This window comes from Chanodichthys erythropterus, chromosome 20, assembly GCF_024489055.1.
Source record: "Chanodichthys erythropterus isolate Z2021 chromosome 20, ASM2448905v1, whole genome shotgun sequence".
In the NCBI taxonomy this organism is placed as follows: Eukaryota; Metazoa; Chordata; class Actinopteri; order Cypriniformes; family Xenocyprididae; genus Chanodichthys; species Chanodichthys erythropterus.
The window spans coordinates 32,848,942-32,866,987 of NC_090240.1; the positions used below are offsets into that span (position 1 = coordinate 32,848,942).

The window sequence follows — 18,046 nt, forward strand, 5'->3', positions numbered from 1 at the left end:
CACGCTCAGCACTAACGGCCTCCATATAAAGCTCATGGAGCAGAGCTGGGGCATTTGCTGGCTACCTGGGAGGGCTTCTGATTGCCCTGCCCAGACCAACAGGGACGAAAAACATCAAAGTTCATCATATTTAAACTGGCCCTCAACTCGTTTTTTTAATAGACTTACACCATTAAACGTGGGTGTGGGATTTACGGTCGCAGGTCACACCTTCCGGAGCAGAACACTTGTTTTTCCTGGTTTCTGGAAGTTAAAAATTTAACCTGTAGGGGTGCGACCTAAGCCATACTTCGGTTTATTTTAAAAAAGTAGATATATAGGTCTCTTTGAAAGATTAATTAATCAAAATTTAAAACCAAAATAAATGGTGTAAAATAAATCTGAAAAAAATATAGCACTGAAACTTATGTGCAATAAAAGTGTCCTTTCATTCCCCAAAAAAATGCACATATACATATGTGCTAATGTCTTACATATGCATTGGTAAAGGTCTCCACAGGGGTTAAAGGTCCCTGACCTTTTCCAAACAATTTTAGCTGTGCATTTTCAGTGGAATGAGAGATCGTTCTCACAGCACTCTTGTAAAGCCGCATAGGAGGGGAGGGTATTGTTTAAAAACAAATGGAAATCTCATATGCACTCAGAGCTTTTGAAAAATCTGAATGGGGACTTAAAGAAGGCTTGCGTATTTGAATCTTCACTGGAGGTTTGCAATGAAATTTGCTGTTTTACAACCACTGGTGAAACCTCCAATAGTTAAACTGATTTTTTATTTTATTTTTTAGATTGATTCCTATAACGCAAGTTTTTGTTGTGAATTAATTAGTGGATTATAAACCTTTTCTGATGCACAATGTATAAGGAATCAACAGAATTCTCACAGTCATGGAACACCTGGAAATATCAGGATATCTTTGAAAGTTTTCTAGTTGTGCTGTGCTTTGCTCTGAAAAATCCATTTGGCTATAGTTTTCAGGGTATTTTCAGAGTTTGGGCATTGCTGTTTGCTGATAAATAGTACAATCTTGTTTTTAAATGTTTAAAATTATCATTGTATGCATCCACAATTATCACACCTTTTTTTTTTTTTTTTTTTTGAAATTCATCAGTCTGATTTTCTTTTTATCTCGCTCTGCAGGAACTGTGAAGGTGAAAAGTAGTGGCATCCAGGTTGGAGATCTTATCATTGTTGAAAAGGTTGGTTTGCTAATCAGCTTGGTCATTGTTAGGAATTGAGATCTTTTGACAAATGGCATCTCATACCTCTCAATGCTTTAGCTGTTTACCTTCCCTTGAGATTAGGGCAATTTGACCCCTGAGTGGGGCAGTAAGACATAACAAGCTTTACATGCATATGTAAAATGAAAATAGTGTTCATTTTCAAAAGGAAAATGTAAGGTTTTCTCCAATGTAAAACACAATGGAGCTTTATTTGGTTATAGATCTAAAGATCCAACATAGAACATTAGTGTTGTATTTATTTGTTTATTAAACTATCCAATGGATCAAAAAGGTCTATGATGTATTTAATGCTGAAAAGAGCTGTCAGTCATTTTGAATGACTGAAGCATGTGACCCGAGGCCAGTGGTTGCTTATTAGTAATCCTGCCTAATTCCACTCTGGTATTTAGTGTTGCCTTTTGTTCAACTGTTGCCTTTTTGCTGTGCGGACTGAAGCCTATTGTAAAGGTACTGCACTGTTGGTTTCCCCCTACAAAGTCTGAGAGCATGAAATTTGAGACACGTCTGCAGTCTCCAATTACCCATCAGGCCAATTTTCTTAAAAATGTTGATTTTACACAGAAAAACGACTTGCACATGCTGCGCTCAATCTGGTTTTGTTAAAAAAAAAAAAAAAACATTGTTAATGTGTGAATCTTATGAAAGATACAAATCACATTCTTTTCACCCCAAACCTAAGAAAAAAATACTTAAATTATAATAGAATTTACCTGTTTTGCATTAAGAAAATGCATTATTGCATTATTTTTCCCCACCAAATTCTCATGAATGTCTCATAGCATCTGAAATATGCTTTTGAGTTAAAAAAAGAAGTAATTCATATTATTCTAATTAGCTTACTGTTTCTGTTAAAAAGTAGACTTTAATTCAATTACTTTTAAAAAATATACCTGTTACAGCACATGCATAAAAAGGTATTGATTTAATTAGAAAGCCTGTAACCATCTTGATCATAGATGTAAACCACCATTTACAGCAAAATACAGAATTTACCATAGAAAATCTATAGTTTTTTAAGCTTTTATTGAGGTTGAGCTAAAGACCTAGGACTAGTTCGCCAAAGTTTGTTTTTTTTAAATAATCTCCAATTTATAACGAAAGATTCAGTGGACAGCTGCGGTCCTAGAGGCAAAGTTGCTCAGAATGAGGAGATCTACCATGTGGTACAAATGTCGTGGGTGTGCATGAAAAATTGCATGATACACGATCACAGGTCTCTAGGGCCACAGGTCTCTTCGTTTCGATCAGCCTCTGTTAACCTTGTCTGATAGCTGCTCAAACTTCATTGGCCGATGGCAGACACATTTTCTGAAATGTGTCAATGTCCTCATAGACAGTGGCACCTCGGACGAAGACACTGCATGACAATTTTCAAGTCAGTCGGACTAACGGTGAAGTAGTGATAGCCATTTTCATGTTTTGTTCCTGTTACAGCACCACCAAGTGGCCGGTTGCAGCATCATTTTTCACACGACCAGAGAATGAGCTCTTACCTAGGTGCGCTGAGTTTGGTGAAAATATCTCATTCCTTTCACGAGTTATAGCCATTTTAGTAAAAGTGGCTCCCCCACTTCGAACGTTTTGGCGACCCTTAAGGACCGTGAATCGGAATTTCAACTTTTTTTGATGATTATTGACAATCGGACTCAAGAGAATCTTGCTGCACTGGTTTGGTACCAATCTGGTCAAAAACCTAAGACTAATTACCAAAAGTGATTTTTCAAAATCTATTTTCCTACCCCTAAACCTAACCCTACCCATAAGTTATCCCAAAAATCAGAGGGAAATGATAGATGAATAACACTGATGTAGAAGCACTAATTTATGATTTTAAGCCTAAACTTGACATAATCTGTAAACTTGTCCCTCAAATCTGATTGATTGATTTGAAATATTGTTCCAGGATCAACAAAAATGTTGACCCAGGAACATGTTGAACTCGGCAATATCAGGTTATGTGTGAGTACTACCAGCCCTCAAAGTCTCTACGACTTACAGTTTGGTCTGTCTGATCACTTTTAGGGGGAGAATGCTGATCCTTGGAAATTTTAACACTTACAATAGGACCAAAAAAATCTACAAATTAAACTTAGAATTTTTGCTTTACTGCAATGAAAATTGGTGGGGGATGTGCTTGATTGCAATGAACAGAATACAAAAATACATTTTTTCAATAATATATATATCAATAGAATATAATATATATTTTTTTTATTTGTGGTACGAAATGTCACAGGTTTTGAAGTACTTGAATTATTCTGACTTGATAAATCAATTATGTCAGCAGCTTTCAGGCGGTTTCTGGCAAGCATTGTATTTCACCAGAACTTTGCTGTAATATGTTTGATCTTCTAACCCTAATCTGTGGAAAATCCAATTGGGTTTAATATTTAGAGGTTGCATGTGGGTTATGGGTTACATACAGAAAAAGCCTAATTGATTAAAAGCGTAGCCCACGTTTGAGAAACCGGTGTCATGTCCGATGTTTTGAAACATCTGCCGAGTTTAATAGCGTTGCGAATTCATCTTCTAATAACTACAAACAGAGCTGGGAGTGAAGCGAGGGTCAGGCCGAGTGGAACTGGCGGTCAGAGCTGCCACAGGGGCACCACCCAATGATTTGCTGCGGGCCGTACTCTTAAAACCAGCCAAATTTTGGTAATTGAGTAGATTAAAGCCAAACAGAACTTAAACATCTAAACCAAGGTGACTGCTGCTGACGATATACTTGAGTTTGGGTCTTTACTTTTTATCTTTTACCTTGTTTTTCTCTTTCTCTTCCTCCCCCCAATCCCTATATCTCCCTCCAAACTCTTTATAGAATCAGCGTGTTCCTGCTGACATGATCTTCCTAAGGACCTCTGAAAGAAATGGTAAACATCTGTCGGTCATTCATCTAAACTTCCCAAACAAAAGCACAGGGGAAATGACATGGCCGCGAGGGCAACTACATGTAGATGGAGGGATTAGCCTAAACCTCGGACATTTAATGAGCTACTCTGAAATTGCCCAGAAAGATGGCATGCATTGTGCTTTTTGAAATTCTCTTTAAAACACTGACTGCTTTAGATTAGGGTGACCAGACGTCTCTGTTTCTGGAGATATGTACATGCTTGTTTATAAAACATATTGATGCATACATTGGGTAAAATTCATTTCATCTTTATTTTTACTTTTAGAAAAAACAGAAGACGGTTATAACAAAACCACAAACTGAACAGAACATTTTATATATTACATTTGATACTTATACAGTAAAAAAGTATAGTTATTATACTAGTTAACATAGTTATATTATAAACATAGTTATTACTTGTCAGCAGGGCTGTCACGATTCCTCAATTTAAGTACTCAATTAAAAAAAAATCCTCGATTACAATTTACAATGTATATTATGTATTTTAACAGTGTTGTTCTATAAAACCATATGCCTCGTATTGCCTCATTGTTATTAATTGTATTAATATTAATATATTAATATTAATATATTATATTAATGTATTAATATATTAATATATGTATTTTAAGTCATTTTAAAGGCATAGGTCTTTGCTTAGGTCTATTATTATCACAAAAAAATGTCCGATTACTCGATTAATCGACTCAGTTACCGAAATAATCATTAGTGACAGCCCATCATTAATTTAGTCCATTAAATCCATGCAGTAATTATTTCTAAATGTATCACATTATCAATTTAATTTGACATCATTGTCGACAGACATTACTGTGCTGTTGACTAAATATAATTTAGAGTAGCATGAGAGTATGATGTTCCATACTTCATCACTGTACTACATTTATCACCATCACAAAATTGGTAACTTTTGTCTCTATAATTTCTCATTGATATATTGAGTTTGAAACTAGAAACATCCCTGGTTTTCATTTCAGAAATCTGATCACCTTAATGTAGATCCTGTGTTGGGACAGATGCTATCTTGAATGACATTCTTTTTGTCTTTCAAATTTCAAGGCAGCCAAGAGGAAAATCAAGGCATGCAAAGTAGCTCAGAAAATTGAAGAGATAGACACGGCAAACAAATTTAAAGTGCCATCAGGAGCAAAAAAAGACAGCGTTTCATCTTCACTCAAGACTGAGTAAAGCATTAAGATGTAGTTTTATTCTAAATGGTTGCTAAATAGTTTTATATTGTTTATAATGCAAGTTTTAGTCAACATTTTTTTAGGAATTTAGAAAAATTAGTAGGTACTAATTGGTGTAAATAATCTGATAAACATTTTTTGGTCAGTGGTTGTGCTGGAATTCTGCCTGGCTGAGATTTCCTTTTTCGGGGGGTGGAAGTTGCCAGTAGTAGTTGATGTGTTATTTTTACGGGAAGGGAAGCATTGTTATCTACCCCGCAGATGGACACCATTAGGCAATTATTAAGAGTCCAGGGTTGAATGGCAGAGCGACATATCTTTAAATGAGTGGGGGTGGGTGGCATGTCCTAATGGCAGGACTAGCTTTAGGCTTACTGGAGTGGTTTGCCTGACTAACAGTTTAGTTTAGGCGAACACATTTCATTTAAGATATATGATCTTAAGTACTGCATGTGGTGGGTATTAAATAAGTTATTAGGTAAAACAGAAACGTGTCTTTTTGGTAGGACAGATTTAGAAATGTTACATCACACTGCCCTCCAGTTTACCACAAAGACATTACAATGCGATGTTCTGTTTTAAATTGTTTCCAAGAACAATGTTTAGGAATGTTAAACCAAAAATAGACTTTTGGACAATCCTAAAAGAATTCAATGTATATTTAGAATTTTTTCCCCCTGATTTTTGTCATAAAGGCTCCTGTTTTCTGAGGACTGATCAGTTGGATGGAGAAACCGATTGGAAACTGCGCCTCCCAGTGGCCTGTACGCAGAGACTGCCCACTGCTGCTGTGAGTGAATCATTGTTTGTTTCATATAAAAATGACTTTATTTTGTTGCAGGGAAACATATGTTAACCCTTTACCTGGAATCTGATCTTCATCTTAGATATGAAGACACTATGATGAAGATTTGTTGATTTACATAAAGCTGAAAAGGGATACATAAGTATCTCTAAAACCCTTGAAGTTCATCATAATAGTGATGTTCCTTGAATAATTGTGGAAGTTAATCATAGAAGCTTATCACTGAAAATTGAACTATACTATCGGCCAGCGATATATATTAAAACTTGTGTATATATATATATATATAGTACATCCAACTTTACCTACCTACATACAGTACACTCACGTAAAGCGATAGCAAATCTCAACTGATTTTTTTTATTTTCTTGCAAAATGTAACTATATTATTGCCCAGCTCTTTATATAAAGTTGGATATATAAGTACGTCCAACTTTATCCGCTTACATACAGTAGAATACACTCATGTAAAGCAATATATAGAAAATATCATCTGCCTTTGTCGTCGCAAAATATATATTATTGCACAGCTCCAATCTGCTAAATGTGGCTATAAGGCATGAAGATATTATAAATGTTAGCATCATGGTTTGCTGTACAGCTGCTTCATTTTGAATGCTATTTCATGTTGTCATGAACCATTTCTTTAAGCTGTTTTATATGTTCCCTCAGGATCTACTGCAGATCAGATCGTTTATTTATGCTGAAGAACCAAACATTGACATCCATAACTTCATCGGTACCTTCACTAGAGTGAGTACACTTTTCATTGCTCGAGTATAGTGGTGTTTGAAGGGTTGCGTTGTTTGAGAACTGGCAAAACCCACATTGCTTGACAAGCTTACTCAGTTTTGTGTTTTTCATCTGACAGGAAGATGGAGACCCTCCAGTCAATGAAAGTCTGAGCATTGAAAACACTCTTTGGGCGAGCACTGTCATTGCTTCTGGTAACCAACAACAAATCACTTCTAAATTATGTACTAGTGTATCTAATAGAGGTGTGCGATATGTATTGGTTATAATAATATTGTAATTACTGTTTTAATGATGCGTCAGCTGATAGCAAGTATGTCACTCGCTTTGCAAAAAACAAACAAAAAAACTATAAAACAGTTCAATTATAAGTTTACATTTTCAGTTGCATTTTAGACACAATATTGTGATTTCCAACTAAAAGATTGTATTGCATTAAAAAAAAAATTCTAATTAGTTTAACGAATTATTCAATAGCTGTTTCCATCCAAAGTTGCAAATTTAACTTATGAGTAAAACTGGAATATTGCATAAAACATTTGCAAATAAAGCATTGTTTCCATCCCATGTGTTCAAGAAAACATCAATCACATCTTATATGGAGGCAAAGTTGCATGAGTTTTTTTTTTTTTTTTTTTTGCACATCAAGGGATTTATTTGGTAAATGTATGTCTTCTTATCGGATAAAAAAAAAATGATCCTACTCAATAGAGCACATGCACGTTTTTAGAATTTATGTGCATCTTGGCGTTTCCATACAGTGTTTTTGTTTGTTTGTTTTTTGTGCAATGTCCCAAAATTCACATAAAAATAGGTGGATGGAAACTGTTCCTAGTGACCCTCTTAATCAGGTGTTTGAACGAACCATTTGAATGAATGATTCACTGTCAATGCCGTGAACTAACCACCGCACAGAATGAAGAATATGAAGCTTCAGGAGTGAACATGACAGGCCTAAACCAGCAAAAGCACCAGCACTAAAACACACTCAGCAAATTATTGTCTAATTATCATTATCGACAGAATCCCAGAAAATGTCAAGATATAATATTTCTGTCAATATCGCACACCCCTAATCTCAAAGTGGCCTAATCATTCTCAGCCATCTTATAATGTGCAAAATGGGACAGTTTGTTCTGAAAAGCTGAGAAAAGCTTGTTAAATAACCCTCAGAAATGTTTTGTTCTCTAATCCAAGGCACAGTGGTTGGGGTGGTGATTTACACCGGTAAAGAGCTGCGGAGTGTAATGAACACCTCCAACCCAAGACATAAGGTAAAATTAGCAGTATCATAAAGTCAACACAATCTTAGGCTAAAGTCTAAAACCGAGAAATTGTGTTGTCACACTCATTCTGTATGTGATTTGCTGTTAAAGATTGGCCTGTTTGACCTGGAAGTGAACTGTCTGACGAAGATCCTGTTTGGCGCTCTGGTGGTGGTGTCACTGGTCATGGTGGCTCTGCAGCACTTCGCTGGTCGCTGGTATCTTCAGATTTTCCGCTTCCTTCTGCTCTTCTCCAACATCGTCCCTATCAGGTTAAAGTGTATTCTCATTGTCTGTAAAATCTAAAGCTGTTTTGTTCAGTTCTAGACATTTTGTAAGCGCATTTAGATATGCTTGTAATCATTGTTTTCTCACTTACCCAATTTTCTTTCAATGCTTGATTTGATGATTATTAAGCGGCATCAACCAGAAATTTTAATGCATATTGGCATCATATCAACTTGTGCATTGGCCTATGAACAGTTCTCAAATGGGTGACAGGTTCGAATCTAGTTTCCTGATCCCATTGCTCCATAATCCCCTGTCCTCTCTTCTAAAAAAATGTCAAAAGACCATTAAAACTCATTAAAAGTACTCCTTATGCTATATTCCCAGTTTGCGTGTGAATTTGGACATGGGCAAAATGGTGTTCAGTTGGATGATCAAGAAAGACTCTAAAATCCCCGGGACGGTGGTTCGAGCCAGCACCATACCAGAGCAGCTGGGCCGGATCTCTTATCTGCTCACGGACAAAACTGGTATGATTTCCTTTCCTGCTCAGTGAATTAAAGCCTTGCAGTGAACTTGCAGAGACATTACACAAAGCCTGAATATCATATATGTAATTACAGAGCTTTAAAGTCGTCATGAAACAGACGTTGCAATAGCCTTTTCTTCCTATTTTGATGTATATCAGAGTGAAATGACTTAATTTTGTACATGAGGAATTGATTGGATGCGGTTTGCTATTGGTCGATCTCATGTGAGTGACAGGTTGTCCTGCCCTTGCGCAAGTAAACACTTCAGAGATAAGAAGATGCTGCAAGATAATAATTATTTACTCACCCCCATGTCATCCAAGATGTCCATGTCCCTCTTTCTTCAGTCGAAAAGAAATGAAGGTTTTTGATGAAAACATTCCAGGATTATTCTCCTTATAGTGGACTTCAGTGGACTCCAAAAGGTTGAAGGTCAAAATTACAGTTTCAGTGCAGCTTCAAAGGGCTTTAAACGTTACCAGACGAGGAATAAGGGTCTTATCTAGAGAAACGATCTGTCATTTTTAAAAAAAATGTAAATGTACATTCTTTATATAAACAAATGATCACCTTCAGAGTGCTTCCGCCAAAACCGCATTTTCGTATTCTTCTAAAAACATCTTGGATGACATGGGGGTGAATAAATTATCAGGAAAATTTTATTTGAAAGTGAACTAATCCTTTAAAACTGTTTTTCCCCTCATACATTGGTGGATTTTTGAGATGCATTGAGTTTCGCAGAGGCAAGCAACGCTCACGTTTTTTATATAAGGGCAAGTTAATTGTAAGAATGAACATTTTTATGTGACTCTGGAGAAAAGGAAAAAGGAAGTTGTGAGTTTGACAGCTAAATTTATGTTCCTTAATGCAAAGGGCTTTTCTGAATGAACCAAAGCAGAAATGAGACCATTATGCTGGTGTTTGAGAGTTGATAGTGTTGAAGTGTTTTTAAAAGTTTCCCTCAGTAGCTCACAGGTAGCTGAGGCTCTTGCCATGGGGCTTAAACCTGTGTGCTGAGAGCGCAGACATGCCACTTATTACGGCCACAAATCAGAGATGACCTGAAGCCTCTCATCCTCACACACTTACCACACAGAGTCAGTGAGCTTTACCCTACAAATTTATGCTTTTGACCGCCTGTAAAATAACAGACTCTTTCCCACATGGACGCTGATGTAGCTTGACTGAGCCAGTGAATAAAGGGGGTCAGAGGTCATTGTAATGTAAGGGGTAGACCAGCGACGCCTGACTGAAATACTACCGAGAGGGTCTGTTTAAGAGTGGCCGACGCAAGAGGTGTCAGGAAACGAACCTGAGGCTCTTTGTCATTAACAAGCCATTAGTGTTAATATTGTTTAGTTTGAGGTTTTTGGCTACAGGAAGTGCATGTCGATCAGGGAAGGTTGTTAGGGGTTGACGTTTCCTTTCACAGATTTTTCTCTGTTATTGGTTTTGTTTGAAATGGAATACTAGTGTACTGCATACTGTACAGTATATACTGTCTACTATTTAAAAATAGTATATAGTATATATTTTTACAGCCAAAATGTGTTGTGGTGTAATTGTAAAAGGTCTGGGCTGGTAACGGAAAGATTGTAAGCATTTGAATTAGTTTTTATTTTTTATATAAACTAAGCTGCATGATTTTGGATAATTTGAGAATCACAGTTTTTTGTTTAATATAGAGATCACAATCTCTCATGATTCTGAACAGACAACTAAACAAAATAACATGTAATATCCTGGAGGTTCTGACAAAATGTTAATCGCTGCAGTCTATTTAAAAAATATTTAATTCATTTGAGGTTTTTTTTCATTCAGTTTGAGTGAATGATTCAATGACTCACTCATAAAGAATTCACTTGTTTTATTAGTGGATGAATCAGCATTTTTGAATGAATCTCTTGAATGAATGATTTAATGACATTTATCCAGTGCTTCCCACAGGTTTGAAATATACTTGCGGTGGTAGCCAGGCGAAAAATCTCCTATTACCCACAGCACAAAAATGGTCTACTACATGTGACAAACAAATAATGTGTGATTTTTAACAGTATTTTTATTTATTGAAATTAATTTTAATTACATAGCATACTATTACATTTAATTACATACTATTATTATGCATTGTGAATTATGCAAAATTACAGCATTTAAATGTCTATCCTTTTCCTTTGTTCTCCTTGCTGTCATATAGTTTCTCTCTCTGTGAATAGGACACAGATTTTACTAGTAAAATTTATAAAATGAATAATATATGTGTCAAATAATGTTCTTAGTCTTTTCTTCCTGTGGGGGAGACAATAATTTACTATGGATTAAATGGAAATCAAATTAAATACAATTTATTGTGTAACCAAAATCCCAATAATGCCCAAAAGAAAAAAACAACAACTTTTAATTACTTTGACTTTTGACTACTTGACTTTTAATTATAAACAAGCCCGAAATACACAGGTACTCTTATTTTGAAATGTCTGTACTATTGCAGGCTGATCTTACAATCGTCTAAAACATTTTATATAAAAGCCATAAAGTAGACATTGTAATAATTCATCAACTTGAGTTCATTAGCAATCGCTTGGCATAAATCTGCGCTTTTCACTGATTGAGAATCACTTTGAAGCAGTCTGAACATAGAGTCTGAAGCGCTGTTGCGCGAGCTTGTAGAACGCGCAACAGCGCTGCCTTGTGACTTTGCAGAATGCAGCACCTGTGGGAATGTCAGCGGGAGTAAACAGTTCTGACGCACACATAAGCAGGTACGAAACGACTAGTTAATCGATCACGGATGGTTTCATTATCTTGCGCTGATATAAAAGTATAAGAGGATAAAAATAATAAAAGCAAAAATGTGTCTCCAAATATACTTGGGCGGCCGTTATTATACGTGGGAGGCCCGCCAAAGTCAAGTCTATGTGTGGGAAGCGCTGTTATCTAACAGACAGTTTTTCTTGCCGCAGTGTATGCAGATAGAAATGGCTCATTCTAAGGTAATAAAAACATAACGGTTCATTATGTAAGGTCTTTATACACCACTGAAAACATTATGTATATTATATTGCATTTCTGTCAATAGATCCTCCTAAATATTATACACTGGATCTTTTCACTAGTTGAAATAATAAAAGTTTTTATTGTTCATTTTATTCCAGTAAAAGTTTATTTTATTTTATCCTTTTGTTTTGTTTTGTTTTAATTGTAGTTATAATTACACTGTTGTGACCTTGATCTAGACATTTGATCTCATTTTATTTTAATGGGGTTTTGTGTGTAAAATCAACCAGTGTTATTTTAGTATTATTTATATACTATTATAGTATTTATTAATATTTTGATTAATATTTTACTTTTAAATGTTCAGTTTTCATTTTAATTTTATTTTTATTGCAGTTTCAGTTTCAGTAATTTTAGTACTTCAATCAAATATTTATATTATTTCAGCTTTATTTCAATGAACAAAAACGATTCTTAACAACACTGAAAGTTACTAAAACATCTGCTAAAATGACTATACTTGTAATTATATAAGCAGATCTGTTTATTTAGGCAGAATGGGTCGCCCTCCGCTAATGTTAATGGTTTTCACAGGGACCCTCACTCAGAACGAGATGGTGTTCAGACGACTCCATCTTGGAACTGTGGCATACGGGATGGACTCCATGGATGAAGTGCAGAGTCACGTGTTCAGCGCTTACACTCAGGTATTCCCAGGATTCCCTACATGGCAAAATGAGCATGCTTGCTTACGCACAATTCATATACACACACTTTTTTGACAAAATAACAAAATGCAAGTAATTTGTGCAAATGTACAATTCTGCTGTAGATATTATTAGGTTTCACAGACGAGGCTTAAGCTAGTCCTAGACTTAAATGCATGTTTGAGCTGTTTTAACTGAAAGCAACTTGCCATTCATTTTGTCTCAAGATGTACACCAGTAATTTTTTTTTCTAAGGTACGTTTATAAAAGATATTTAAATACCTTAATTGAAATAAGGCCTAATCCTGACTTAAGCTAAGCCCTGTCTGTGAAACCGGGCCATACTGTTTATATAGCAGCATATCCAGTGTACAATATATGTATTAAAAAGTTTTTGCAATGATATCAGATGTATAAATGTAAATGTATCGTGTTGACGGCATGGAATTACTTGTGATATATGATTTTGGTCGTACCACCCACCTTTTATATGCAGATTTGGATGCAGCCTGTCACTGTATAACTGGCCTGTTTAGAAAAGCCGATCACAAAGCACAATTGTTTAGCTTTTGTCCAGAGAACAGAGCAAAGTCCTTGTAAAATGAGTCCCTTTCACCTCTCACTGATGCGTTTAGTCCGTTTGACACCAGAGGTCACTGAGGCAGGAAACCGGGGTTACAAGTACTCCGTCCTCTCAATAGCTTATATACGAACTTACAAACTCTGTCATTAGCTCTCGGAAATGTGCGCTCTATAAATAGTTGCTCAGTGCTAAAGGTAATTGTTCATATATAAAACACATCTGGGAGCATTTATGAGTCCTTTTTCAGGATATTAGCAAGGGTCGGTTTATTAGCAATCAGAGACTTGGACATTTTGATCATTGTGTCAGCCTGAAGTGCTCATTATTGTCATAGAGAATCAAAATAATGATAAAGAATGCCTCTATAGGTGAACTATATAACTGTCTTTACACTAGAAATTATTTTTGACTATGAAGAAATGAGTAAATTCAGCATCACATACTTCCTTTGTGCAGAAAGAAATCCTAAAATGCATTGCAACAAGCTCAGAGGAAAGAATTGACCCCAATATATCTAGATATGAATATTTAAGGTATTATTAAAAATAGTTAAGTGTACTTAAACATTTATTCCTGTGATCAAAGCTGAATTTTCAGCATCATTACTCCAGTCTTCAGTGTCACCTGATCCTTCAGAAGTCATTAGAATATGATGATTTGCTGCTCAAGAAACATTTCTAGTTTATAATTAATAATGAAAACAGTTGTGCTGCTTCAAATTGTTGTGGAAACCGATACACGTATTTCCAGAATGAACAAAGTTCCAAAGAACATAATTTATTTGAAATAGAAATCTTTTGTTGCATTATAAATTTCTTTATCCGTTTAATGCATCCTTGCTGAACAAAAGTATTAATTTATTAAAAAAAAAAAAAAAACAATGACCTCAATTTTTTAATTGTAGTGTAATTACAAAATGACTAAATGCACCTTTTAATAATGATTTCAGTCACCAAGCAGAATATTTAACTGTTACGTTAAACAAATTAGTAATGATCACCCCTTTGTTGTCATTTTAGATTGAACAAAGTAGACAATCATGTTAAATCTGATCTCCACAGCCCCCTCATGACCTCCAGGCCTCTCGTGCTCCAGGCGCCACCAAAGTGAGGAAGACCATCAGCAGTCGAGTACATGAGGCAGTGAAGGCCATCGCACTGGTGCACAATGTGACGCCGGTATACGAGTCCAACGGTGTGACGGATCAAGCTGAAGCTGAACAGCACTATGAAGACACCTGCAGGGTTTACCAGGCCTCCAGTCCAGATGAGGTATCACAGTCTCATTCATGATCATACAGGCCGTTTAGGCTGAAATAACCCTTATATAAATCAGAATATATACAGTCAAACCATTTTTGATATATTTTTACTAGTAGGTGCAGGACACTATAGTTCATTTATGTAAGTGAGGATAGCAAAATAAAGTAAACTGTGACATATTATAACCAAAAATTCTTCATACAGTGACTACCAGTATAATTGATAAAAAATTTGCAACCAAAAATTATTCAGACAGTTTGACCTGACCATGTTTTGCTTAAGTGTTATCTGACATAATTAAGATTTTTTTTTTCTGACACAGTTTAACTCTGAGATCTTGTCATATTTTATTACCATTTTTTTTAAACTAAAGTGAATATATATATATATATATATATATATATATATATTTGTATTATATATATATATATATATATATTATTAATATATATATATATATATATATATATATATATATATATATATATTATATTAAATAAAAATATTATAATAAAAATTATATTAATGCTGTCAAAATCAAGCCTTTAATGCATGCGATTTGATTTTATCAGTTTAAAGCGTTAAAAATATTTACCTTTGCAGCTTTAATAAGGATTAATATCTAATTAATTGATCATTTATGCAGTGAAGAAAAGTGTAAAGTGTTTGATAACTTTATTCAATTTCTGTATATTTCCTACTTAGACAGTTTTAAGAACTTTTTAAGTTCACTTAAATTAAAAGTTATTTTTTTTTAAAGCCTAAAAAATGTTGAAATTGATAGCTTTCAGTTATACTGTGATGTTGAATGTCTAGTATTAGTATCAGTGATACTGGCCTTCATTCATAAAAAGATTCCATTAAACAAATCTTTAAAATATACCGTCTTTAAGTTGTTTCTGCATTCATTTGGGGAGGAACTGTGAAATTATTACAGTATAAAAATATGAAAAACTCAAGTGTTTCGATTTGGATGGATCGTGAGTAATTAGAGAAAAAATGTCTGATTAAATGTGCTTTCGTCTCATACAGCCTCATTTTTGTCAAACTAATCATGCCGTCTACTCTGACTAAGCTCTATGTCCTCCATTGGCTCTCTGATTTAAAGAATAATTGCGGTATAACTCTTTTAACTTGCTGAAGTTATCCTTAATTTCACTGTAAATTAATAATCTGTGAGTCAGCACATGTTTCATCCTCCCCTGCACAGGTATTCAATTATTCACAAATGATGAGTCAAGCCTTTGGCATATTCACTTCTGCAGCTGATCGCTTTTGCAGATGTGCTGTCTCATTTTCGATCATTTCTGGGCACCAAAACCAAATCATTTGGGCCAGGAGCGAGTGACGCATGCAGTGATCAATTGACCCATGCTGTGGTTACGTAGGCACCAAACGCATCATTACTGGTTTGGTTTTAACCACTGCATGCCAGCACACTGACTGTATGCGCGTTCAAGGAGACGCTGACTAAATGAAGCCACGACATGACACAATGAACTGGTATTATTTTACAGACGATTGTTCTTTATTAGCCATGATTTTTTTTTGCTGATGTTAAAGGAAATCTATTTTAATGCATGCATATACCAAGTTTTTAGATTTGTAATATTTCTATTCATGTTGGCTTCATACTTTTTTGAAGCCAAAAGTGAATTTAATGACTCTAAAATGTCAAGTTTTTCTTTATTTGAAAACATTTGTATACACTTTTTTTTGCTAACCATTAATACCATTTGATAGTCTGAACTAACCTACAACAAACCTGTGATTAAAAAGATCAAATTTTCTGATCTTTTTTTTTTAAGAGACATTGATACTGTCATAAGGGTCTATCGTTCTCTGATGTCATTTCCTGTTTTATGGGTTTCTTGTCACATGCCAGTAACATTCCTGCATTGTTGGATCTACCATAATTAGATTTTAAAATATTAATATTTTAAACAAAAATCATTTTAAAACCAGGAAAAATTCAGACCTAAATATCTTTACTTATTCTGAATTAAAAATAAAAAGAATGATCATCACAGAATAAAAATAAAAATAAACTTTAGAGAAAAATTAAGACTAAAATATATTTTTACTTAAAAAGTTTGTTTTTGATTCAGAAAATGTTCATCATAGAAGAAAAATAAAAATAAATAATATTTTTTAAAAATTAATATTTTAAAACAAAAATCATTTTAAAAACAGAAAAAATTCAGACCTAAATATTTTTACTTATTCCAAATTAAAAATTAAAAAGAATTTTAAAATGATCATCACTGAATAAAAATAAAAATAAACTTTTTTTTAAATATTAATATTTTAAAACAAAATAATTTTTAAAGAAAAAAAATAAGACTTAAATATTTATTTTACTTAAAAAATTTTATTTTTAATTCATAAAATGTTCATCATAGAAGAAAAATAAAAATATTTTTTAAATATTAATATTTTAAAACAAAAGTAATTTTTGAAGAGAAAAAAAAGACCTAATTATTTTTTACTTAATTGTTTTTATTTTAATTCAGAAATTAAACATGTTTATCATAGAAGAAAAATAAATATTAAAATATTAATATTTAAAACAAAAATAGTTTTTGAATTAAAAAATAAGACCTAATTTTTTATTTTTTTATTTTTTTAATTCAGAAATCGGAAACATTCAGCATAGAAGTTTTTTTAAACGTTTCATTCATTGTTTCATTTCAAATGAAAAGATCTGGACACACACAAAAAAAATTGTTTGATCAAATTCTTCTCAAAACGCTTCAAAGTGGCATCACTTTCTCTGTAAAAGGATAAGCCTCATTTGTTGGTTTCTAACAGCGAGGGCTGTTTTCCAGCAGCAGTCCGCCCATCTGGATACTGTGAGATATGTTATTAGCAGCTAGTCAGGGAGGGCATAAGAAATCGGGTTTTTTGATCTCTCTGTAACCCTTGGTCTGGAAGTTATTGGGCAATAACTTCTGCCTCCCAGAAATACCCCCCTTCAGCGTCGCACTAATGGATGGCATCTGGTTTGCCTTTATCTTCACATGTTCCCAGAAGAGAACATGCTTATAATTGGTGGCCCATTGCATACTTGCATTTTCTGCGCCACACGTCCAAAAACAGTTGCAGGAAACGAGTCGAGATGTTAAACTAAATGGTTCTGTGTTTGATTTTGACTTCGTTTTTGTTTAAGAGAACAGCATGTGACACATTTAAGTAATTTGGTTACAGTGTAGACAAGAAGTCTGACTGAAACTGTGCAAATTGCTTCCTGTTTGTTTATGACATTTGTTTATGAAACTCAGCAGTTTGCAGATGTGGAAGTGTTTATTATATTGTTTTCTCTTTCAATCTGTTTCTCTTGTACTAGGTGTCTCTGGTTCAGTGGACGGAGAGTGTCGGACTGACGCTGGTCGGCAGAGATCAGTCTTCTATGCAGCTGAGGACACCTAGTGGACAAATTCTGAACTTCACCATCCTGCAGATTTTCCCCTTTACCTACGAGAGCAAACGCATGGGCATCATAGTGCGAGTGAGTATTGGATCATCATGACACAGAAACACAGGTGTCCTTAAACTCCCTTAACTTAT

At 34.5% G+C, this 18,046-nt stretch overlaps 1 protein-coding gene across 1 annotated transcript in view; it reads left to right on the forward strand.

Annotated features, from left to right (window-relative positions):
• Positions 1 to 18,046, forward strand: part of LOC137008842 (probable phospholipid-transporting ATPase IIA) — a 59,038-nt gene that overhangs the window by 6,377 nt on the left and 34,615 nt on the right. The window contains exons 5-15 of the mRNA XM_067370558.1: positions 1,139 to 1,197; positions 4,064 to 4,115; positions 6,045 to 6,139; positions 6,827 to 6,907; positions 7,026 to 7,101; positions 8,105 to 8,181; positions 8,284 to 8,444; positions 8,788 to 8,930; positions 12,522 to 12,634; positions 14,279 to 14,488; positions 17,826 to 17,987. Of these exons, the coding sequence (XP_067226659.1) occupies positions 1,139 to 1,197; positions 4,064 to 4,115; positions 6,045 to 6,139; positions 6,827 to 6,907; positions 7,026 to 7,101; positions 8,105 to 8,181; positions 8,284 to 8,444; positions 8,788 to 8,930; positions 12,522 to 12,634; positions 14,279 to 14,488; positions 17,826 to 17,987 (1,229 nt within the window). The remainder of the gene's footprint in view (positions 1 to 1,138; positions 1,198 to 4,063; positions 4,116 to 6,044; positions 6,140 to 6,826; positions 6,908 to 7,025; positions 7,102 to 8,104; positions 8,182 to 8,283; positions 8,445 to 8,787; positions 8,931 to 12,521; positions 12,635 to 14,278; positions 14,489 to 17,825; positions 17,988 to 18,046) is intronic.